We start from the raw sequence: 24086 nt of genomic DNA on the forward strand, positions 1-24086 counted from the left end.
GGAAATGGAGGGATCTGTTACAAACTTCTGTCCCTCCTCTGGCTTCTCTTTTCTCACCCTCTGTCCCCTGTGGAGCCCTGTTTTCTGGGAATCAGCAAGTAAAAATCACAAGTGGTCTATTCTATTCTTTTTTTTTTTTTCCCACTCTCTCCCATAAAGAAAGCTTTATCACGTGTGTCCTTAAACTTGCAGCAAATTGCAAAGAAATGGCTCAAATGCTGCAGCTCTTTCTGTGCCCCGGGAGCTGAGATGCATGTCAGTGGCCTTGCCAAGCGTGGCCAAATCTCTGGGAATGCCAGAGAAAAAGAGGCCAGCTGGGAAGACGGAAAGAGAGAGATTGCCCAGGGGAAAGACCATCTACTTGTCTTTCCTTTCCCTTCATCTTTCCTGTCTGCCTCTACTCAGACTTTCTTGGTCTGCCAGAGCTACTCGGAACTGTGGAATTTGCCACAATTTCCTCTTTTCAGTCTGAGCGCTGTGGTCCAGCCTCATTTTGTTGAACAGGACAGGAACTGGCTGCCTTTGGTCTGCACCTCCAGGTAAGATTCACTTCACTTCTTTTGAATATGAGAAGCGTGACACTTAGTTCTCCCAGCAAAGCTGGTAACTGACCATTGATTGCTCAGCAACTTCCGGTTTATCTTTGCACTTTCAATAAGGGTTGATAGCTTCCCTTATTTGTTGCATGAGTTTCTTTGGTAGGTGAAACAGTAGTGGAGATTGCTTAAAGAGCACAGATAAACCCAAATCTGGGTTCAGATTTTGATTTTGATGCTTATTAATTGGGTAGGTCTTTGACAAATTGCTTAACTTGTCTAAATCTGTTGATAAATGGGACTGATGAACTTGAACTTGGTGGGTTGTTTAAGGATGGTGTATATCACCTGGCATAAAACTACTTATTAAGCCTGAATCAGACACTAGTAACCATTTGCTGGCAGAGGCAGTGGATTAACTTTCTAAACACAAGCTCCTCATCGAGGACCATGAAGGGCTTTTGTTTCTGTTTTTGATTTGCTTTTTTTTAAACCTTTTGAAAGAGGGGAACAAGAGTCTGGAAGCCTGGCTGGTACACAGGTTTGACTCCTGCAGGTAGCTATGAGAGAGAGGGATGGGAATGACTTCCTGGCCTTCTCTTGTAGCCCTTGGAGGTCTTTGCCTCTCGTCATTGGTCCAGGCTTTTAGCCTGTCAGGGTGATCCACCTTCCACCCTCCTCGGACACCTGTATTCCAGTCATAAAGAGTGGGGGATGGATTCTCAAGCCCATGTGGGACAGAGAAGTCGTCCCTTTTTGTTTCAAACTAAAATGATGAAAATGCACTTGGCTCGTTTTTCCTTAGCCTCCGGAATAAGTTAGACACACATTGTGGGCGCTGGATGAAAACTTTGCCATCTGTCCTTTTTGGAGATGTTTGCTCAAGTGGCCCAAGCACCGTAAAGAAGGTGTGTCCATCCTGCTGGTCTGATGTGGCTGTACTAATACAAACCCTTTGTGTCCCTGTGCACCTCCCTCTCTTTGCAAAGCACTGGAAGCTCGTCACTCTCAAGCTGTGGCCTCTTTGGAGTAAACATCAGAGACACAAACAATTTGAAAGCCGAGGAGATCCCTTGAGTCATCATTTGGAATGGGAAGAGAGTAGAATTTTAGAGGGAGGCCAGGGGCTTGGTTTATAAAAACTGTTATTAGACATAGATTATCTGACCTCATAAACAGTTTTATTGTGTCAGTGTATAGTTGTGCTGATGTGTGTATTAGCCATCAAGGTGAGGTTTGTTTGCAGCAAAAATAGGTAGTGTCAACATTGTAACAGCAAAACCTGCTGTTACTTTGTCCTCACAGAATATCAACATGTAATTCTCTTATTATTTCTAGTCACAATGAGATTTGTGTCAAAACCTCCAGATACAAGAGGACTCGGTATGCTATAATGTCTCAAATAGTTAAATATTATTTCTAGCATTTAAAAAAATTAACATGAACATTCTAGTGTTAACCCTTTAGATCTTTGAAAGACACATTCAGTTCAAATGAAATTTGTTATCAAACATTTCTTACTGGCATTTTCTGGTTACTGGTGTAATCATGACCAATAGGGAATATGTCCCAAATATCCTAAGACAATATGCCAATGTGAATTATATGAATTATATAGCATAAGTTTTGGAAAAGGATTACATTTTAAACTGTAGATTTATTATCATTCCTTTCTTATTCTAAAACTTCCTGCTTTATACATTATATGGTGATTTTTTTATTTGTTGATTTTTATATATAAAAAGGTTGCACACATAGACCCTCCCTCTCCCCCTTGCCAATTCAGCTCTGAGTCTTCAGTGGGGTATTGGTTACCCTTGTGAGAACAAGAGGCCCCAGTCAGTCTCTGCAGGGATGGGGGAAATGTGGTGTCTCAGGCTATTTTATATATTTCATTTTAAAATACCTTTTTGTATGAGAAATGCATTTTTATTGTAGAAAAATTAAAGAATCTACACAGACCTGATATTTGAGAAATAGTCATCTGAACCACTGACTATATATAAGTATTTATGTTAAAGTTGCTAAGGCCTGTTTCTATGCAAATGTGACCACGTGCATTTCTTTTACATATGATGCATTTTTTTTTTCCTATTCACTGTTTTGTAGCATGGCTTTTTAAATCAGCTCTGTAATAAATTTAGGTCTGTGTCACATGGTCACTTCTTTATGTTACCCTCCGTTTGCATCTGTGGTTTGGTGAGGAGAGTTGCCATGGGTTTGATGGACACTGACGTCACTGGTTGTTTGATGCAGTTTGTCAGAAGCACTGAGCCTCCAGGACTTAATGTTCCTGCCTTGTTTCCTTTAGCTGCTGACTCGATTAGCGCTATCAAAGCATAGTCTTCTATTTTAAACACTATGTTTTAATTTTCTTTGTTATACTCTCTTTTCCTGTTTTTAAAATTTAAAAATATGCACTTTTATGGAATCAAATAAATCATGGATAATAACTTCTCTTTTTTTTTTTGTAAAGCAAGTCTGGGCCCCACCCTCTATGACACAGCTTTAGTGAGGCCTAGAATCTGTTTTTAAATAGTTGAGGTCTCTGTTGTTAATTTCATATTTCTAAGTGAATCGTGTTACCATTACTCAATTATAATTTTCACCTTGAGGTATTATGTAAGCATTCAAATGATGGTCTAATAAACCCAAAAGAAGCATAATGTAACAGTTAGATCACATACACATATTCAGAACAAGTGTACATTTCTACCACAATGTATAATACTTCACTCTGTGTGTTATTTACTTAGAGTCATGAGGACATGGAAGATCTCCTTACGTGTAGTCACGTCATCACTGGGGTAAACCAAATGATTTTCGGTTTTGGCAGTGATTAGCTTTTCAGTCAGTAGCAGTGATACAAGATATATAAATATTGATCTGAAAGGGGAGGAATAGGTTCGGAAAGTGATGCTACCTCCACAAGCTCAGTCAGGACAAAAGAGTGAAGGGTGGGTGGGAAATCAATCATGGGTAGGAAGTCCATCTTTATTTCTCCAAGGTAAGCCCACATCCATGCTTTCAGCCAGTCTTAATCTGAGACACATATCACTCACCTTCCCTACTTGTTAAACTAGAGTGATACACAAGTTGGAATGCTTCATTTTTTTGGGGGGGGGCAACATTTCAAGCCTTTCTTTGGGTGCTGAAGGAATTGCTGGTTGCTTTAAGGATCTGGGAAGGGTGTCAACCTCTTCTGTTTATTCTACTAAGAAGGTAGCTTTAAGGCTTTGAAGAGTTCATTAAATGCATCAATATTCTAGTGGTTGGATTTCTCTTCCTCCTTCCCTGCTTGCTTCTAGTTTAATCTGGCAAGACTACAAAGTTAACAAAATTCTGCCTCATTATTTATTCCGAAAGCAACATTTAAATTTATTCTTTGCTATAACGAGGCTGAATGTGGAGGGATTGAAAAAGAATGCTGGCTACACATTTCCAATAACAGGATTAAATTGATCAGATATCCTGTCTTGATTTTAATTTAAAATTTTTGCAATTCACTGCGGTATCAGGAGTAACTTTACTTTAAATTCTGTCTATAGTACTGTAGTCTCCTTTGAGATACAAATATCCTTAAATCGTGTAGATTTAATTAATCCCTTTTCATGCTTTTAAAATCAACTTTGACAGACCAGAGTAAGGGACATTTTCATAATGGAACATACATCCAAAGAAAATATCCAGTTGTTCCGAAAAAACTCAGTGCGACCTGCCGGAAGACCTTCCTTTAAGATGGAATACCCGTCCTCAGAGGAATCCCAGCCTTGCTGCGGTGAGCTAAAGGTAGAGACACAAGAAACTAGGTGTTGTGGACACCTTCCACCTCCCTTCCAGATGCAATGAAGTCAGAGGCGGAAATCACTTCCCCTTTGGAAATTCAATTTGCTAAGAACACACCTTCCCAAGTGCTGGTGATGATCTTGCCTGATCATGTAGGTTAAGTTAACTTCCTGGGCTCGTGTTAAGGACCCGTCTAAAAGAAAAAGGAGAGAGACTAGAAAGTAGTGTGCATTAAGCATAGGCTGGAAATATTGCTCAATGGTTACAGACACTTGCTTGAAAAATAAAAATAAAATAAACAGATTGCCTAGGTTTGATTCCCCAGTTCCCATGTAAAGCCAGAAGCACAAAGTGGTGCATTCATCTGTAGTTTGTAGTACTGAGAGGCCATGTTACACCTTTTCTCTCTCTCTCTGACCCTTTCTCTCTCTTTCTCCCACTCCTTCTTCCCTCTTCTTCCCTCCCTCCCTAACTGCTTACAAAATAATAAATAAAATATTTTAAAAACTCCTACCATGTACCATACATTATGTTAAGCATGAGCAGTTAATGTATGAAACATCTATATTTTTCCCAATTTATGAAAAATAAAACACTTTGGTTTCATTGTTCTAAAGAAAAGGACAGGTATGTATAACACAAAACTCCTTATGTAAAATTATGTTCATTTAGTAAAAAATGATATGTCTTCTTTTAATAACTATTAACCTGGATATTCATCCATGCTGCGTCACATATCCACGTCTATTAAAATGCATAAGGCACTTGGGATCCTAGCAGTGGAGAGGATGCACCAGGAGGATCAGTTCAAGGTCATATTCAGCAAAAAGTCAGTTTGAGTCCAGCCTGGGATGTAAGAGATTCTGTCTCAAAAAAAGGGGGGGGGGGGCTGCTGGAGAGATGGCTTGGCGGTTAAGGCATTTGCCTGCGAAGCCAAATGACCCAGGTTCGACTCTCCAGGACCCACATAAGCCAAATGCTTAAGGGGCATGTGCGTCTGGAGTTTGTTTCCAGTGGCTGGAGGCCCTAGCGAGTCCATTTTCTCTTCATCTGTCTTTCTTTGTCTCTCTCTGCTTGCAAATAAGTAAATAATTTGTTAAAACAAATTTTTAAAGAAAACTAATACATCATTGTAGGGATTTGGAAAGAAAAATAAAATACACAAGCTGGATAATAATTCACTGAGAAAGAACCTGAGAATAATTTTAGCGACCATGAACTTAGAGCTCACGGGTACAGACAAAAGTGGTTCAGTTCCCACTGTTAGACTTGTGATGAGATCACGTGTTTGAGTTCTGATTTTTAGTTGTTTCATTTTCTTACCTAATACCAATGGCTCCTCCTTCTGGCTACACCATAACCCGATGTTTTTAAAACCAGCCCCCTTTCGAAACGTTTCATACATTTCGCATGAAAATCAGCATGCACTTCAATTTCAAAGAGAATTTAAAATTTGGAGCCTTCTACATACGATGTTGGGGTCTGGCTGAGATTCTCCGTCTCACAGAGCTGAAAGCTATCCTCGGCAGTAACAACTTGACGTCACACGCTGAGGTTCACTGGCCTTTTGTTTCGTCTCTTTGCTTGGCAGATTTCTAAACTGCTCCACAGCAGTCAGACTAAGTGTGTGATCTTCCGTACTTGCCAGGTGTTCCTGAGCGCCTTGTCTTTCGTTTACTTCTCCAAGGCGTTGTCAGAAGGTTACCTGAAGAGCACCATCACTCAGATAGAGCGAAGGTTTGACATCTCTTCCTCCCTGGTGGGAGTCATTGACGGCAGTTTTGAGATTGGTACGTACTGCAGGTGCCTGGCTTTAGTTTTAAACCCTGGCTCCTCGTAAGTATGCTTAAAAGCATCTCCTCTCCACTTAGTTGTCTACTGGGATCCAAACCATAAAATCCTGTTTGCAAAAATCTTTATGCTGTTGGGGGATAAAGCGCTTGTAGAGTGAGGACCTGCATTAAGATCCCAGTTCACACATAAATACTGAGCGTGTGTGTGTGTGTGTGTGTGTGTGTGTGTGTGTGTGTGTAGAGGTGGGGGCACTCTGTAATCCTAGTGCTTGGGAAACACAGACAAGTTACCCCTGATCCCTAGCTAGACTCACGGTATTGGCAAGCTTCAGGGTTAGGTGAGAGGCTCCTGTCTCAATAAACCAGGTGGATGGTGATTAAGGAAGATCCCTGGCACCAGCCTCTGGCCTCCACACATATTATACACTCGAAAAGAAAAGGTCAAATCATTTCGATTACCGTTTATCACAGATTAGAGTGCACTCCATGATTCTGCTTTGTGGATAGGTAAAATGAGAAGCATTTGATTCATTTTCAAAGCAAACGGAAATGTCTCTCTATAGTCCCTAATACCATTCGGGGTCCAAGGAAATTGCAGAGAACTAGCTTGGTTGTTTCAACTTCAACTTTACTTAATGAACTTTGCAGAAGAGTGAAAGAATTTATTTTTTTTTAAGATTTGTTTATTTAATTTATTTATTTCAGAGAGACAAACAGAGAGAGAAAGAGGGAGAGAGAGAGAGAGAGAGAGAGAGAGAGAGAGAGAGAGAGAGAGAGAGGAGAGAGAATGGGTACACCAGGGCTTCCAGCCACTGTAAACGAACTCCAGACACGTGCGCCCCCTTGTGCATCTGGCTAACGTGGCTACTGGGCAATCTAATATTGACCCAGGGTCCTTAGGCTTCACAGGCAAGCGCTTAACTGCTAAGCCATCTATCTCTCCAGCCCCCCTGAAAGAATATTCTTTACAACTCCAGCAATCTTTAAAAGCTTCTGTTTATTTATTTGAAGATCTATGCATGTGTATGGTATGTGTGGACTGGGAGAGGGTGGGTAGCATGTGACATAACATGAGTGTGGAGGTCAGATGACAGCCTTTGGGGGGTTGTTTTCCCTCACCTAGCTTCTTTTGAGACAGTCTCTCTCATTTTGCTTGCACTTGGAAGCTTCTAGATTTTCCTGGTTCCCTTTCCCATTATCATGGGTGCCTTGGGATTATAGATACATGCACCACTTTGCATGTGGATTTACATAAAGGCTAAGGAGTATCAATGTCAGCGGGCTTGCAGCAAGTGCTTTCAACGGCTGAGTCAGCTCCTCCCCCAGCACAGCTCCTCAACGACTGTTCTGTTGAGTTTGTAATGTTGGTCTCAGTAAGTGTCTACTACCTGGGTTTTGTTTCCCAAATCTATCTTCTGGTTTCCTATCAGAATAACGTTTCTGAATCAGTGCCACTGAACATCAATGTTCCTACTTGCCTGTAAAACATGCTAAGCGGCAGGCTCTGAATCTGTGGGCAGTGGATCTGAATCCTGGATGTTGATAAAGCTCCCAGGTGGAGCTGATGTGCTGGCCGATGCACAGTGTAGGTTCTGAAACGGGTGTCTGATCATGTCAGTGTCCTAAGTAGTCATCTCTGATGGACCATCTTGACACCTGACTTATGGCTGGCCCTGAAAGACATTAGAGAGTCAAAGTCAAGGTGACAAACTTGCACCACAGGAAGAAACAATTGCAAAGAGGAAGATGGCGCACAGTGAGTGACGATAACTTAAGAGAATGGACCTGATACGGTGATAAAATGACATGTCAGGGAATACGTTGGTTGTGTTCTTGTGGGTTATATGGTGAGAGAGAAAGAGCAAGAGAGGGCTAGCGATGGCTTAGTGGTTTAAACACTTGCCCTGCAAAGCCAAAGGACCCAGGTGCAGTTTCTCAGGACTCAGGTAAGCCAGGTGCACAAGGTGGCACATGCACTTGGAGTTCTTTTGAAGTGGCTGGATGCCTTGGCGCCCCCATTCTCTCTCACTCTCTATCTGCCCTTCTCTCTCTTTCTCTCAAACAAATAAAAATAAGTTAAAGAGTAAGAGAGAGATTGAGAATATAGGTCTGTATTTGATAAAGGACACTCGAGCATCTATTAGTTTACTTATTTGATAGAGGAAACTAAATTCTCCTAGAACAAAGAAAAGGACTCTAACTTCAAATACTTATTAATTTTCCCAGACTATTCTAAGGTTAGAGGTTGCTTAGGTACATGCTTTAAAACGACTTAAAGTTTTTGTTTTGTTTTGTTTTTGTTTTTTACTTCCATGGAAACCCTTACCTCACGCACCACATGTTCCTTAGTTTTACCTATGCCCCATAGACTTATTTACAGGCAATCTGTCTGAGTCCTAACTTAGTTTTCATGCCTTTGTCCACACCCCCTCCTCAGTGCTGTCCTTAGTCCCCAGATCTTAATCATTTTATTTGAAATAACAATCCCTTTTATTGTTTCTTATTTCATGATACTCTTAGAATAAACTGTGTGTGGACAGGCCATATTAATTTTTACATACTATAAAGTTTGTTTATAATTTGTGCATCCTCAGTTAAGCTTGATGTGGAATGGTCTCAGGGTGGGAGGGAATATCCAGAGACATCACCCCCTTCCCCCAGTGATTAACTGCTGCTCTCACAGCTCCAAACCTGCAACCCCATGGTGAATACCAGCCTTCCAGGGAGGAGGGCCGACAACGGGATGGGGGTAGAAAGGAAGGAAATGATGATACCAACACGTGATGTGTCTATACAAAGCTTCTACTTAATAAGCAATGTCTTGTCTTACATTGTTCTCTCCCAGTTTTGGTTTCATAGATCTCATAAGATGGCTTGAGTGGCTTTTTCTTTTCTTTTCTTTTCTTTTCTTTTCTTTTCTTTCCTTTTCTTTTCTTTTCTTTTCTTTTTTTTCCTAGTGCTTAAAGACTTGGATGCATGTCCACAGAAAGAGAGAAAAACTGGGGTGATCTGTTGAGGTTTTGTAAACCATTTGTTAAGGTCTCTGAGCATGTTGTCTTTACAGAGGCCAGTGATGGGAGGTGTGAAAGAATCTTGATTCCAGTTCAATTTTTTCGAAATATTATAAATCACCATGTATTTTTCAAGTATATCACCTGAGAACTTAGAACTTACAAAGTCAAGCAAGCAGAAATTTCTAGAGAAGCCCCAGATGGCGAAAGGGTGCTATATACTTGACCTTATCCTTTAAGGCAACACAGAAATATCCTACAAACCTGAGCCCCTTATCAAATTTTAATGGAGAGCAGATGAGGAAGGGTACAAGAGATTGCCCATGGACTGGAGGTCAGCGTGCATTTTATTTCCGCGTATTTACTTGGGCATGTTAGCAAATATATAGATATACTTGTGAGCATGATGTGATACAAGGTGCTTCTTACTGCTTAAATGTCAGACGGGATTTCTCATGCTTATTTTTTTTAAAAAAATATGAACATTATGAAGAGTTTAATTCTTCCTGGAGCCATAAAGCTCAGACCTAGTGTTTGAGCTATTTTTCTTACTGTCGTTATTATGATCCTTGAGGCTATAAAATTTACTGCTCATTTTCCAATTGACTCAAGCTGGCAGTGTGACGGAACAGTAGTAAATTAGATGATTGCTTGCAGATGGTAGGAAACACGCGCTTCTTGCTGGGAAATTAGAAACATCAAGAACAACTTCAAAGCAAGGCCACCCATCAGCCACTGTAGTCAGTTTCTGGAGAAGTGTTCGTTTCTTTATCTAGCACTGAGGCGCCTGTAAACTAAATATCCCAAACAAAAAGTAGCTAAAACTCTAAGGCTCCATAAAAACTAAGGCCCTAAACAGTGTTTATCAAGGGTTACTACTGCTACCCCCATGGATTTACTTGAGCTCTTGTCACAAATGAGCTCTGTGGAATCAAGCTATTTGGATGTGCCAGCAACCTGCATTTTAACACATTTCCATTTCTCACCTCCTCCTTTCAAACATTATTCCACACAACAATGCAAGAGAAATCTCCTTTAAAGCATGTTCAATCAGAAATCACCATGCTCAACACAGAAGACTTTCATCACATTTCATGAGAGAACACTTAAGACAAAATTCCTACCCCACCCCCGCGGGGACTGGAGAGATAGCTTAGTGGATAGGACACTTTCCTGAGAAGCCTAAGGACCTAGGTTCAATTCCCCAGTACCCCGTAAGCCAGATGCTACATAGTGGTACATGCATCTGGAGTTCATTGGCTATGGCTAGAGACCCTAGCATACCCATTCTCTCTCTCTCCCTGCCTCTCTCTCTCTCTCTCTCTCTTCTTCCATAATAAATTAAATAAAGAACTACCAGCAAGTTCCACACTTTATCATTGTTTTGTGTATACATGTGGCATGTAGTGCATGTTGTATGCACGTTCGTGAGTGTGTGGTGTGAACATTAGTGTGTGTGTCATGCAGTTGTGTATCAAATGCACATTCATGTGTGTAGCATGGAATGCATGTAGTATGCATGTTCCTGTATGTGTGGCATGGAATGCATGTAGTATGCATGTTCCTGTGTGGGGGTGCATGTACACATGTAGAGTCCCGAGGACAAGCTTGGGTGCTGTTCTTTGGATGCCACTGACTTCTTTTTGAGATAGGATCTCCCACTGGCTCAGAACTCACCAGTTGGACCAGTGAACCCTAGTGGTTCATCTGTTTCTACCTCCCCAGCACTGGGATCCCAAGTACAGACCACCATGTTTATGGGGCACTGGGTTCAAATTCAGAACCCTTCCTGTGGTGGTAAGTCAAGCACTTACCGTTGAGCTATTTGCCCCCCGAGCCCCTCACTGAGGATAGATTAAGAGGACCACTGAAGGAAGTCTTTGGCAATTCAAGTGATAGAATACATTAAAATGATGAATGATTAAATGGCATAAAACGAAACAGAAGGGATGGTCATTGAAATATTTGGACACAAGGTTATTTTGTCCATAAAAGAATGAAAGTGGAGATAATTTCAACAGCCATCTCAGCTCAAAGTAAAGAGGAATAAATGAACGTCAGACATACCGTTTAGCTGAAAGGAAACTTTGGTGAGTCCGCGACCTGCCTTCGTGCATCTAGCTGCGCGCTCCTGTCTGTGTTCTGAGTTCTCTGACCTAACTGTGGATGCCTTATTCTCTCCCCAAAGGGAACCTTTTAGTTATAACATTCGTTAGCTACTTCGGAGCCAAACTGCACAGGCCAAAAATCATTGGAGCAGGGTGCCTTGTCATGGGAGTTGGAACATTGCTCATTGCAATGCCTCAGTTCTTCATGGAGAAGTAAGTGTTCCAATTTCCTCTTTTCCCACCTAAACCACGCGGTGGCCTCCTCCCCTTGTTGCTGGTTCTTATTTTGTTTTGTTTTAAATCAGATGAGGCCTTGCTATGTTACTATGGTTGGTCTGATACTCACTGTGTAGCCCAGGTTGGCCTTGAACTCGTGATTTTCCTACCTTAGCTCCTGAGGGCTAGGATTACAGGCTTGGACCCCCCATGCCTAGTTCTTATAATGACAATTCATTATTTAACTTGGTGATTAAGTCATGGCAATTTAACACCTTACTCTAGTCTGTGTATGTGAGTGAGTGAGTGTGTGTGTCTGTCTGTCTGTCTGCACATGCAAGCCGAAGGACAACCTTGGACATCATTTCTAAGACACCATCCACCATTGTTTTATTTTATTTTTTATTTGAGAAAGGGTCTTACAATGGCCTGGGGCTTTCTAAGTAGAGGAGACTGGCTAGCCAGTGAGCCCCAGGGATATGGCGATAGCTCCCCAGTGCTGGGATTACATGTGTGTGCCACCATGCTCAGCCTCTTCACAAGGGATTCAGGGATCAAACCCAGGTCCTTATGGGTGCATAGCACGCACTTTACTCATGGAACCACTTTCCCAGCCTCTGCATCTTGTTACTTTTTTCTTTGGCACACACACGCGTGTGTGCCAGGGCAGAGCACTAGCGTTTTCCTCGCTCCATGGCTCTTCCAGCTATTCAGACTTGAGCCAGACTCCCTTACTGATCCAGGAGCTTCCTGTCTTCCTTTGTTGCTGTTCGCTTGTTGTGAGCTCTGGAGATGCCCAGCTGGGCATTCTGGTTCTGCAGATCTAACTCCAGTGGTCTCCCAGGCCAGTCCAGGCAGGTCCTAACACTTGCGTAGGAAGTGCTCCTTACCGCTGAGCCATCTCTCCAGTCCACTGCACGCTTCTTCTGAGCTCTCTGGAGACCATTTCAGAAGAGTTTTATGGCTTCGCTTGTGACAATACCCTATCAAAGACTTTGTCATGTGACTGCCTATGGATGTCAACAAGATGGAAAAGCAAGTTGACAAATAGACTTTGAGTCAAATGCTTTGATTCAGCCCTGGAGGCAAAATAGTTACATAAAAGCAAACTAGCATATTATTTGGGTATCAAAATCGGTGTTGAATGGGTCGTGATCAGGTACTACCGATAGTAAATATAAGATCTTGTTATTTAATACTTCTAGACTTCAGTTTCTGCATCTTAAAAATAGGTATTAAGATAATACCTAGCTCATAATGTTAATTGTAAATGAGAAGAACCAGGCAAAACACAGTAATGGATTAATTGAGAAGCCATACATAAAACAGATAAATCTGCTTATCAACTGAATATTTTAATAGCTCAATCCGTTTTTTTCTTTTTGTGCTAAATAAATATGTTTTGACATTAAAATTTCAATTGCATTACCATGGTTATAAGCCTTCAATTATATATTGCTTATACAAGGTGAGAATCAGAATAGAGGTATGTTAACTTTTTAAAAAATATATCTAAAGCTGGGTGTGGTAGCACATGCCTTTATTTCCAGCACTCAGGAGGCAGAGGTAGGAGGACCACCATGAGTTTAAGGCCAGCCTGAGGCTACATAGTGAATTCCAGGTCAGTCTAGGCTAGAATGAGACCTTACCTCAAAAAACTACTAATAATAATTAATAAGAAATTTAAAAATCTATTTATTTATTATTTATTTATAAGTGTGCATGTATGAATGTTGCAGTCAGGTTCACATTGCTAGTAGAAATCACTCAACCAAGAGCAGCTTGTAGGAAAAAGTGGTTTATTTTTGGCTTACAGGCTTGATAGGAAAGTTCTATGATGGCAGGGAAAATGATGGCATGAGCAAAGGGTGAACATCACCCCCTGGCCAACAAAAGGTGGACAACAGGGACAGGAGAATACACCAAACATTGACAAGTGGACACTGGCTATAACACCCATAAGCCCTCCCTCAATAATAGACTGCCTTCAGGAGGCTTTAATTCCCAAATCTCCATCAGCTGGGAACCTAGCATTCAGAACACCTAAGTTTATAGGGGACACCTGAATCAAACCACCACATTCCACCCCTGGCCCCCATAAACTGATATCCGTTCATGATATAAAGTACAATCCATTCAGTCCAACTTAAAAGTCCCCATAGCCAGGCATGGTAGCACACGCCTTTAATCCCAGCACTCAGCAGGCAGAGGTAGGAGGATCGCGGTGAGTTTGAGGCCATCCTGAGACTACAGAGTAAATTCCAGGTCAGCCTGAGCTAGAGTGCGACCCTACCTCAATCCCCCCCCACCGAAAAAAATAGTCCCCATAGTTTTTATAAATTCCAGTGATCGGGCTGGAGAGATGGCTTAGTGGTTAAGCGCTTGCCTGTGAAGCCTAAGGACCCCAGTTCGAGGCTCGGTTCCCCAGGTCCCACGTTAGCCAGATGCACAAGGGGGCGCACGCGTCTGGAGTTCGTTTGCAGAGGCTGGAGGCCCTGGTGCGCCCATTCCCTCTCTCTCCCTCTATCTGTCCTTCTCTCTGTGTCTGTCGCTCTCAAATAAATAAATAAAAAATTAAAAAAAATTTTTTTAAATAAATTCCAGTGATCAAGCCAGGCGTGGTGGCACACGCCTTTAATCCCAGCACTCGGGAGGCAGAGGTAGGAAGATTGCCATGAGTTCAAGGCCATCCTGAGATGACAGAGTTAATTCCAGGTTAGCCTGGACAAGAGTGAGACCCTACCTCAAAAAACCAAAAAAATAAAAAATAATAAATAAATAAATTCCAGTGATATACATACATCCTCATAGTCCAAGCTCTTCTATCTGAGCCATAATACCAAAAAAATCCCTCCAAAACCTATAATGAAACAGAATAACCATTCCCACTGCAAAAGATGGCATTGGGCACAGCAAAGAAATATTCAGCTAATACAAGATTTAAAACAACCAGGGAAAACATCAAACTTAGTAACTCCAAGTCCAACAACTCTAGCCAGTGACAAATCTCCAAGTCTGATAATTCTAACCAGCAACAAGTCTCTGGTATTCAATTCTAACCCTCCAGCTAGACTACTCACAGTCCTGGAAAACTTCATCAGGGCCGGCAGCTTTCCTTAGCAGCCATCTCGTGGCCCTGACATCTCTGCTGGGTCTCCACTGCAATCCATGGTTCATCCTCATAGCCCCATGGGGTCTCCATGCAAGCATCCAGCAAACCTGCTTCACACTGCCCATGGCCATTTCTAAAACACAAGACCGTGTTGCAAACTCAATGACCCTCTTTCTTGCATTTCTTATAGTCCACAATACCAGGTGCAGTGCTAATTTGTTAGTTCAGGAGGGGAATAAAGCAGACTTTGAAGAACAGGACACTTCTTGAGCACTCAGGTACTTTCAAAACAGTCTACATTCTTCCTGTTGCTACAGTGCAGGTCAGCTGGTCCAATCTCAATGGTTGTAATATCTCAAACAATTTGCAGGTGAACAGGCAGCAGTTTCGGCCCAGAGATTTCATTTTTTTTTTTTTTTATGTGCCATATCCCTCTGCTCACACCAATCGATTTCTACGCAAAGCAACCCTGCACAACTTCTCAGGACACAGGTATAACAGCAAGCTTCTCACACAAATTACTAGCCCAGCTCAGGCAAAGTTCTTTCTCACCCACATAAGCCAAACCTCACAGTCCATAGTTCTTACTGCATTCAGGTCTTTCAACCAGAATAGCCCATCAAGCTGTACTTACAGCACTGCAAGGCATCTCTTGGGCCAAGGTTTCAAATCCTTCCTCTTGAAAATCAGCTCCAAAAGGCCAAAGGTGTCCAGCAGCAACCCCACTCCCTGCACCACTTGACTGTTTCAGCCAGGTTCGCATTGCTGGTAGAAATCACCCAACCTAGAGCAGTTTGTGGGAAAAAGAGGTTTATTTTTGGCTTACAGGCTCGATAGGGAAATTCTATGATGGCAGGGAAAACGACAGCATGGGCAGAAGGTGAACGTCACTCCCTGCCCAACATAAGGTGGGCAACAGGGACAGGTGAGTGTGCCAAACACTGGCAAGGGGACACTGGGTATAACACCCATAAGCCCTGCCACAACAGTACATTGCTTCCAGGAGGCGTTAATTCCCAAATCTCCACCAGCTGGCAACCTAGCATTCAGAACACCTGAGTTTATGGGGGACACCTGAATCAAACCACCACACAGGGCATGTGAAGGTCTTTGCTCCAGTTTCATATAGATGCTGGGGAATTGAACCTGGGCCAGAAGTCAGGTGAGGTTTACATCCAATTGCCTTTAACCACTGAACCCTCTTTCCAACCCCCCCCCTTTACTTAAATTGTATTGGGGTGTGGTCTTTCCCCTCTGAGAGTGCAGATGGAGCAGAGAACTTGACCAAGGGAGAGCTGTAATGAAATTGTCGGGGAGGGCTTGGGCCCAACACTCACCATCTGCTCTTCAGCCCAGGGGCCATCAGGGAGAAGTGGGGAGCAGCCTGACCAACCTGGAGCCAGATACGTGGCCTGTAGAGGAGGCTGCAGGATTCTCCGTGCCCAAGTGGCTCCAGCACATCTTCCAGTGTCCCGTGCAGCACATCTTCTGAGGTCCCATGCAGCACATCTTCCAGGGTCTCATGCAGCACATCTTTTGGGGTCCCATGCAGCACATCTTCTGGGGGCTGTGCAACAGACTAGAGATTGCTCTGTCTTTTCTGACTCAGAGGAGGTGGAAACCCAACCTCATGCCCTTGTGAGGCATAACACACACAAAGAATGCTGTTATCCTGGCGTTGATGAGTCTGCCATGAAAAACATATTTGTATTCTCTTCACACAGGTACAGATATGAGAAATATCTGCCTTCCCCCAATTCTACTCTCAGCATCTCTCCATGTTACCTAGATGCAAGCAGTGATCTACCAATGCCTGTCATGGAAAATTCGCCAAACAGAATCAATGATGGTAAGATGATTTTTTTTTTTTTTGAAGTTTGTTTTGACTAAGCAAGTTTGCTTTTTAACCTTTCTATATGTGATAGTCTGGACCAAAAAAAATCTATGTGATTTTTGCTCTCAAAAGATGTATCACCTGAGATAGTATTAAAATGCTATAAAAATTCCTAGAATATAAACAGTAAAATTAGGTCCTAATAAAATATACTGATTATCAAATTTTATGCAAAAGAATAGTAATTGCTAATGATTTGGAAGATCTACCAGTGGTTCTAAACAAGATAAGCTTCAAAATCCAATAAAATGAGCTTAACAAATCAGTATTCTAGTCTAATACTCACATAAGAAAGAAGCACAATTTTCTCTGGATGTCTAATTTCTTGTTCAGCCCTCTTTTCAACCGAAAGTCAAAGACTTAATCTCAGTTCGTCCCTCACCTCCATCACCTTCCTTGAAGTCTGCTTATGTTCTAGGAGCTTGCGTAATAAATAGAGACAGTTGTGGCAGGAGAGCTCTTGGTGGTGACGGTCACATGTCATCTTAGACACCAAAGACACTTTTTACCACAGTATTTGTCCATACAAGTAGTCACAATGGGGCCATCTTATATTCATGGTCTTTTAAAAAAGAAAGAGAGAGAGAGAGAGAATGGGCATACCAGGGCCTCCAGCCACTGCAAACAAACTCCAGACAAATGCGTCCCTTTGGGCTAACGTGAGTCCTGGGGAATCGAACCTGGGTCCTTTGGCTTTGCAAGCAAATGTCTTAACCACTAAGGTATCCCTCCAGCTCCATGTTCACTTTCCTTCCTTCTTTCTTTCTTTCTTTCTTTCTTTCTTTCTTTCTTTCTTTCTTTCTTTCTTTCTTTCTTTCTTTCTTTTACCACAGTAGCTCTCTCTGGTATTACAGTAACAGTCTTCAATGCAAAGAAATAAATTCTGCTTTCAGGTGAACTGTAGTGCAGGGAATTCTGTCCAACTGTCCAGCCTTCCATATGACCAGTGCATGTGGCACAGCAAAGGTGAAACTGTGCCTTCCTCGGGGCCAGGGGAATCAGAGCTCCTGTGGCCCACTAGACATGCGGGGTCACACGAGGAGCCTGTGCTGAGTGGGTTACATAAATGCTACTGTGTGATATGTAGCCTTTTGTTTTTGTTTTTGTTTTTATAATCTGGGGTTTGCCATGTCCCTGACATACGCAGGAATCCCAGTTCAGAGTCCACAGATGTATCCACACCGAGGCCATGTCTCTTTGACAGAAGTAACAAGGACAGCAAATCACACTGTCAGCATGAAGATGAGCCATGTGTCCACTGCCTCTAAGGAAAAGTTACTTTCAGGGTTAGAACAGGTGACAAGCACTCCTGCCTCATAGGATTGTTATGAGAAGTCATTTAAAATAGCCAAGAACTGCTTACCGCAGCCTGTGACTGGCTGGGAGCCTTTAGCTCGCCGACTGCAGGAAGATAACGTTGTGGGTTTTGTGAGAGTGACTAAACGTTGTAAAGCCATTTTCCCTTTATGTTACTGAGGTGTTTATCCTACTTCATAGGTCTTATAATGGCATGGCGCTTGTGGCTATGCCTTCACTTAGATAAATGTCTCCCAGAACATTCTTTTTTTGTTGGGAGTGTTATACTGGTAAAGAAGGTTAAGTATAATTGTTTTTTTCTAGAATTTATTTCTAGAGCCCTGCAAATGGTTAATCACTGCCAAACACTTGTGATTGCAAGCAATACTGCCTGGTGTCATAGAATCGACCACATAAATATTTGAATTTCAAGTATAACTTGTCAACAATAAGAGTACTTAGAATTTCAGCTAAAAACACTGAAAAGCAGAAAAGTCAAGGCGAGGAAGCTTTTGTTCGCGCTGTGTTTTCCCTCAGATAGCATGCTACACGTTACAGGAACATAGGCAGTGGAGAAATTCAGCATAGGTATAAAACTAAAAGAAGAGGGCTGGAGAGATGGCTTAGCAGTTAAGTTTGCCTACGAAGCCTAAGGATCCAGGTTTGATTCCCCAGGTCCCACGTAAGCCAGATGCACAAGGGGCACATGCATCTAGAGTTCATTTGCAGTGGCTGGAGGCCCTGGAATGTCCATTCTCTCTCTATCTTTCTCTCTCTCTCTCTCTTGCTCACTATCTCTCTGTCTCTAATAAATCAATAAATAAAAATAAATATTTTTTAAAAAAGACAAAAGAAACAAATGGAGAACAAGGAGGGGCTGAGAGAGAGTTTCGCTAAATCTCTTGCTATGCAAATGTGAATGTCTGAGTTCACATGAAAAACCATGGGAACGGTTGGGAAAATGGCTCAGCAGTTAAGGTGCTTGCCTGTAAAACCTGACAATCTGGGTTTGATTTCCCAAGACTCATATAAAGCAAAATGCACACAGTGGCACATGCATCTGGAGTTCATTTGCGGTGGCTGGAGGCCCTGGCATGCCCATTCTCTCTGTCTCTCTTCTCTCTGTCTCTCTCTGCTTACAAATAAATAAATAAATAATGTAAAAATGCCAGATGCTGTGTCTGACCTCTATAATTCCAGTACACCTATGACATGGAGAAAGGTAGAGACAGAAAGATATTCTGGAAGACTGTGGGCCAGCTAGCCTGCAAAACAGAGTGGTGACCGCTGAGAGACCTTGCCTCAGACAAGGTGGCATCTAAGGACTGAAGTTGTCCCCTGACTTCCACATATGCATCACAACACGTACATACACGTGCGTGCACACGTAAAAGGGACAGGAAGAAGGGGCTTTTGTCTACATAAGAGCTCAAAGTTGGGCTGGAGAGATGGCTTAGCAGTTAAGCGCTTGCCTGTGAAGCCTAAGGACCCCGGTTTGAGGCTCGATACCCCAGGATCCACGTTAGCCAGATGCACAAGGGGGCGCACGCATCTGGAGTTGGTTTGCAGTAGCTGGAGGCCCTGGCACACCCATTCTTTCTCTCTCTTTCTCCCCCTCTTTCTCTCTCTGTCTGTTGCTCTCAAGTAAATACACACACACACACACAAAAAAAAAACTTTAAAAAAAGAAGAGCTCAAAGTCACACAAGATTTCCCCAAATTTGTCCAGGTTCTTATCAAATTAGGAGCATTACGGGTGTCACCTTTGCATCCTGATTTGATTTGAGCCTAACTTGCACACGCGCAGAATAAACACTTACCTTTGGCAGCCATCTAGTTTCAGCGCTCTCGTTTTCTTTCCTGTCAAGAATGTGAAGGGGCCGCGAGCTCGTCCATGTGGGTTTATGTGTTCCTGGGAAACCTTCTTCGAGGATTGGGAGAAACGCCCGTGCAGCCACTGGGCATCGCCTACCTGGATGACTTTGCCAGCGAGGACAATACCGCTCTCTACATTGGTAACGCCCACCCGCCTCACTCAATGTGGCCAGCACCCTTCCCCTCTATACCGTTTGGGCATGGAAGGTTTTCCAACTCATCCCTCACTCTTGGACTCAGCAAAGGCGTTTCTGAAGTGCACTCCTGGGATCTGATCTATGTTACCAAATACTCAGAAATCAGAATGATCTAATGCGTTAGGGAAATCATACTAGATTGGCAGAACAGGGCCAGCTGCCTGGGCTTCGGGTTTCATAGACTGTCTGGAGTGGGATAAGCTCACTGTTCAGAAAGCACTTTCCTGCCCCGAGGTCTGGCTGTGCTGGTTCCTTCCAGAAATCCTTGTAGGCCGTATGCTCAGAATGATCCCACGAAAGCTCGGTCTCAATGAACGTGCTTCTCACTAAGGTGGAAGAAATTGATTTTCATGCCCAAGCAGACACCTTCAGTTGAACTAAATTGGTTTGAAAGACCATCAGAATTACTATAGTTCCTTTTTTTTTTTTTTTTTTTGGTTTCTTTTTGAGGTAGGCCTCACATTTCCCCTGCCTTCTGCCTTGTCTCTCAAGAACTGAGATCATAGACATGTGCCACCACACCTGACTTTTGTTCTAATTTTTAAGACTCATCCAAGCTAAAGTTTGCCTCATGTTTGGAAATTCACTTTTTTCAAAGTCTTGCTATTACTTTTTAAGGAGTTGGTTAATGTGTTAAAAAAAAAAAAAAAGCATTCCTTCTCCAACAACAGTGAAGGATTTGTTTCCCCATTTAGTGTAACTAAAACTTTGATAAATGCATGCAAATGAGAAACTGAAGTATTTTGTAATTATTAATTGGGCAAAATTGACAGTTTTTATTTTAAAATTGTATTAGTTTGTCAAAAGAAAATAAATGGTAGCTTTCTTTTCTTTCTCTTTCTTCTTTTCTTTCTTTCTTTTTTTTTTTGCTGCAGGGTGTATACAGACGGTTGCAATTATAGGACCCATTTTTGGCTTCCTGTTAGGCTCCCTATGTGCCAAATTGTATGTTGATATTGGCTTTGTGAACCTAGGTAAGTAGGTTTATTTTTATTTATTCGTTTACTTTAGTTTCTATAAATTTTAATGGGGACAGTGTGAAAAATATCAAATTATGTTTTTATAGAAAATGCCAGGGTGGTACTTTTTCATAAATGAAAATATCCCTAGAACACGTATTGATAAAATCATTGCAAACATTAATAAGTGGCATATGAGCAGTAGGTGGTCATTAGTTCCGGATGACCCAGGGTCTGGTGTGAAAATGGATTCTTTTCCATTTGTGGTTTGCCAGCTCTAATGTATTCCAGCATAAGTTCAAACTGGAAACTGTGGCTACTTGCTGTTTCTTGTTGGTGTCAGGGTGCCAACATTTATGAAAGTTCCATCAATTGGTAATACACATGACAACGTGCCAGAAGTCACTAGGACTGGAAGCCCGTGGCAACAAGCTTCTCTCTTCTCTCCTCCTGTCCCCTCTCTGGCTACTCTCCCACGTCTCTCATCCCCCCCTCTTGCTCTCTCTTCTTTTCTCTCTCTCTTCTCTCAACTCTTCCCTGTCTCCTTTATCCTCTCACATTTACTCTGCCCCAGATGCAAGGGTACAAAATGGATTGTTAAGATGAGGTCATGGTGATGATTGACAGGGTGAGGCTGTCAGGAGAAAGTATCTGAGCTGTAGCCATGAACCCACAATGTTGCTACCCAGCCTGATTCAGGTACACAGGTGAAGGTGGCCTTTCTCGTCTTCTGAAGTATAAGGCAGTGGGCTCTTACCCAGAAAACAAAGCAACAACCAATGGACACAAAACGCCCACTCAGGGAGGACTGCTTACACTGCTGTCCTCCAGACAGTAAGTGGCCTTGATATTCATGTCCTCACAAGACCTGCATAACAGGAGGGGGGAAAATGGTGACATCGAAATAGAAAAGACTCTAGTTGGAAAGAAAAAGAGATTCAGTGGAGTGGGGATTTGGGAGGAGGAAAAAGGGAGAGTGGTGGGAAGCAATCGTGATCATGGTATATTTTCTATATTTATGACAGCGTCAATAAAAAGCTTTAAAAAAAATCCCCACTCAGCTGGGTGTGGTAGTGCACGCCTTTAATCCCAGTACTTGAGAGGCAGAGGTAGGAGGATCACCGTGAGTTCGAGGCCACCCTGAGACTACACAGTGAATTCCAGGTCAGCCTGGGCTAGAGCAAAACCCTACCTCGAAAAACAAAACAAACAAACAACAACAACAAAAAAAAAAATCCCCACTCAAATTGACTTAGGAAATCAAATTTCAAACTTTCTTTTGAGTCAAGTGAGGTTTGGTATGAAAATCACACTTTTACAAGGAAGAATGAAATTTCACTTGCACATAGAAATCTTGCTTCAGACTAGGGTAGCTCTGAGCCACTGAGCAGTAAGTAGCAGTCTGCTGATTTTTGTCTTTGAGTACATCTTAGGTATTCACTACGTAAATCAGATGCCAGTGGCCTGCCCATGGGGCAGCTGAGTGAGGGGGTGTCAGGTTCTCCTGACACTTCCTTCGAGCTGGCCTCTCCCTGCCAGGACACCCTCTCCCAGCAGAGAGCACAGTTGCAAGGCACGGGCTCCATAAGTCGCAATAGCAGGAAGAAATCTGGTCACCAGAAACGTCCTCTGGGAAGATGGAAACAGGCAGATCCCAGGGCAAGATGGCAATCCTAGAGGCGGAACTGGGCTCTGGGTGCAGTGAGAGATCCTGCCTACGTAATCCCGGTAGAGAGGAATTGAGCAAAGCACCCAACATTGACTTCAGGTCTCCTCTTGTATACACACACACACACACACACACACACACACACACACGTGCTCACACACTGGCACACCACTGCACTCACAAGCGAAGGAACATTCATACACACGTGCATTTCCACAACACACATATACGTGCAAAAATAAACAGAAAAAAATGCCTTGTATGAGTATTTCTTAACATTTTATTTATTCATTTATCTGAGAAAGCGAGAGAGGAAAAGAGGCAGACAGAAAGAGAGAGAGAGAGAGAGAACGACAGAGAATGGGACTCCAGCCACTGCAAATGTACTCCAGACACATATGCCACCTTGTGCATCTGGCTCACGTGGGTCCTGGGGAATCGCGCTGAGGTCCTTTGGCTTTGCAGACAAACGCCTTAAGCTCTAAGCTTTCTCTCCAGCCCCTGGTACGAGTATTTTTCTAATGACGTGGTGGAAGTCTTGGCGGTTTCGTCAGCAGTGCCTTGTTTCAACACCATAGGCTCTTCTGTCTTTCAGACCATATAACCATCACCCCACAGGATCCCCAGTGGGTCGGGGCCTGGTGGCTTGGTTACCTGATAGCGGGAGTCTTAAGTCTTATTGCGGCTGTGCCCTTCTGGTGTCTGCCCAAAGCTCTGCCAAGACCCCAAAGCAAGGAAGACTCCAGTGCTGCTTCTGAGAAATCCAAGTTCATCACAGATACTCCTGTAAACTACCAGACGCCCCACGGAGAAAAAGCAAAGCTGGTGGAAATGGCCAGAGGCAAGTTGGATTCTCTTTGATTTTGAACTGTTTCCCTCTTCCCTCTTGAGGCGTTGGTGATTTCATGAACAATTCCACTCCGTTCCCCTCCTTGTTTAAAAGAAAGATTAAGAAAACCTCTAAGAAGCCGACTGGAGATGGAAAGGTTGGCTTTCTTACTAAATGAGTGATGAATCGGGGACACGCGTCCTGGTACCCTTCGTCACCTGCGTCTCCACTCTCCCCTCTTCCACTTAATCTGCCACTGTTTCCACCTGGAGCGGCTCCTGCCCTTCTCTTTCCTTTCAAGCAAATTTTTATATTCACATTTAGAAACTCTGAGCTTCTCCAACGTAGTTCTCTGCATCATCGTAAAAAGAGACCGAGAAAGCCGGGCGTGGTGGTGCACGCCTTTAATCCCAGCACTTGGGAGGCAGAGTTAGGTGGATCACTATGAGTTCGAGGCCACCCTGAGACTACATAGTGAGTTCCAGGTCAGCCTGGACTAGAGTGAGACCCTATCTCGAAAAACCAAAAATAAAAAAAGAGGGGGGAGAGCAACAAAAGTCTTCTTTATTTTTCTTTTTTTATTTATTAATAAGCAGAGAGATGTAGAAGAGAGACAGAGAAAATGGGTGCACCAGAGCCTCCAGCCACGGTAAACCAACACCAGATACATGTGCCACTTGGTACATCTGGCTTGACGTGGGTACTGGGGGAAATAAACCCACGTCGTTAGGTTTTGCAGGCAAGCACTTTAAACTCTGAACAATGTCACTAGCCCTTTCCCTCTGGTTGTGACGTAAATTTGGAT

The 24086-nt window shown here is 42.8% G+C and overlaps 1 protein-coding gene across 4 annotated transcripts in view; it reads left to right on the forward strand.

Annotated features, from left to right (window-relative positions):
- The first annotated feature begins 200 nt into the window (after positions 1-200).
- Positions 201-24086, forward strand: part of Slco1c1 (solute carrier organic anion transporter family member 1C1) — a 44126-nt gene continuing 20240 nt past the window's right edge. For 2 of the 4 annotated variants that reach the window (XM_045139526.1, XM_004664413.2), the window contains exons 1-9: positions 201-539; positions 1342-1444; positions 4173-4325; positions 5971-6112; positions 11315-11447; positions 16287-16411; positions 19621-19767; positions 20700-20798; positions 23048-23293. In XM_045139526.1, the coding sequence (XP_044995461.1) occupies positions 250-539; positions 1342-1444; positions 4173-4325; positions 5971-6112; positions 11315-11447; positions 16287-16411; positions 19621-19767; positions 20700-20798; positions 23048-23293 (1438 nt within the window). In that variant the 5' untranslated portion in view covers positions 201-249. The remainder of the gene's footprint in view (positions 540-1341; positions 1445-4172; positions 4326-5970; positions 6113-11314; positions 11448-16286; positions 16412-19620; positions 19768-20699; positions 20799-23047; positions 23294-24086) is intronic. The other 2 variants (XM_045139527.1, XM_004664412.2) reach the window with 2 other exon arrangements.

Source organism: Jaculus jaculus, chromosome 22 (genome assembly GCF_020740685.1).
Source record: "Jaculus jaculus isolate mJacJac1 chromosome 22, mJacJac1.mat.Y.cur, whole genome shotgun sequence".
Classification (NCBI taxonomy): domain Eukaryota; kingdom Metazoa; phylum Chordata; class Mammalia; order Rodentia; family Dipodidae; genus Jaculus; species Jaculus jaculus.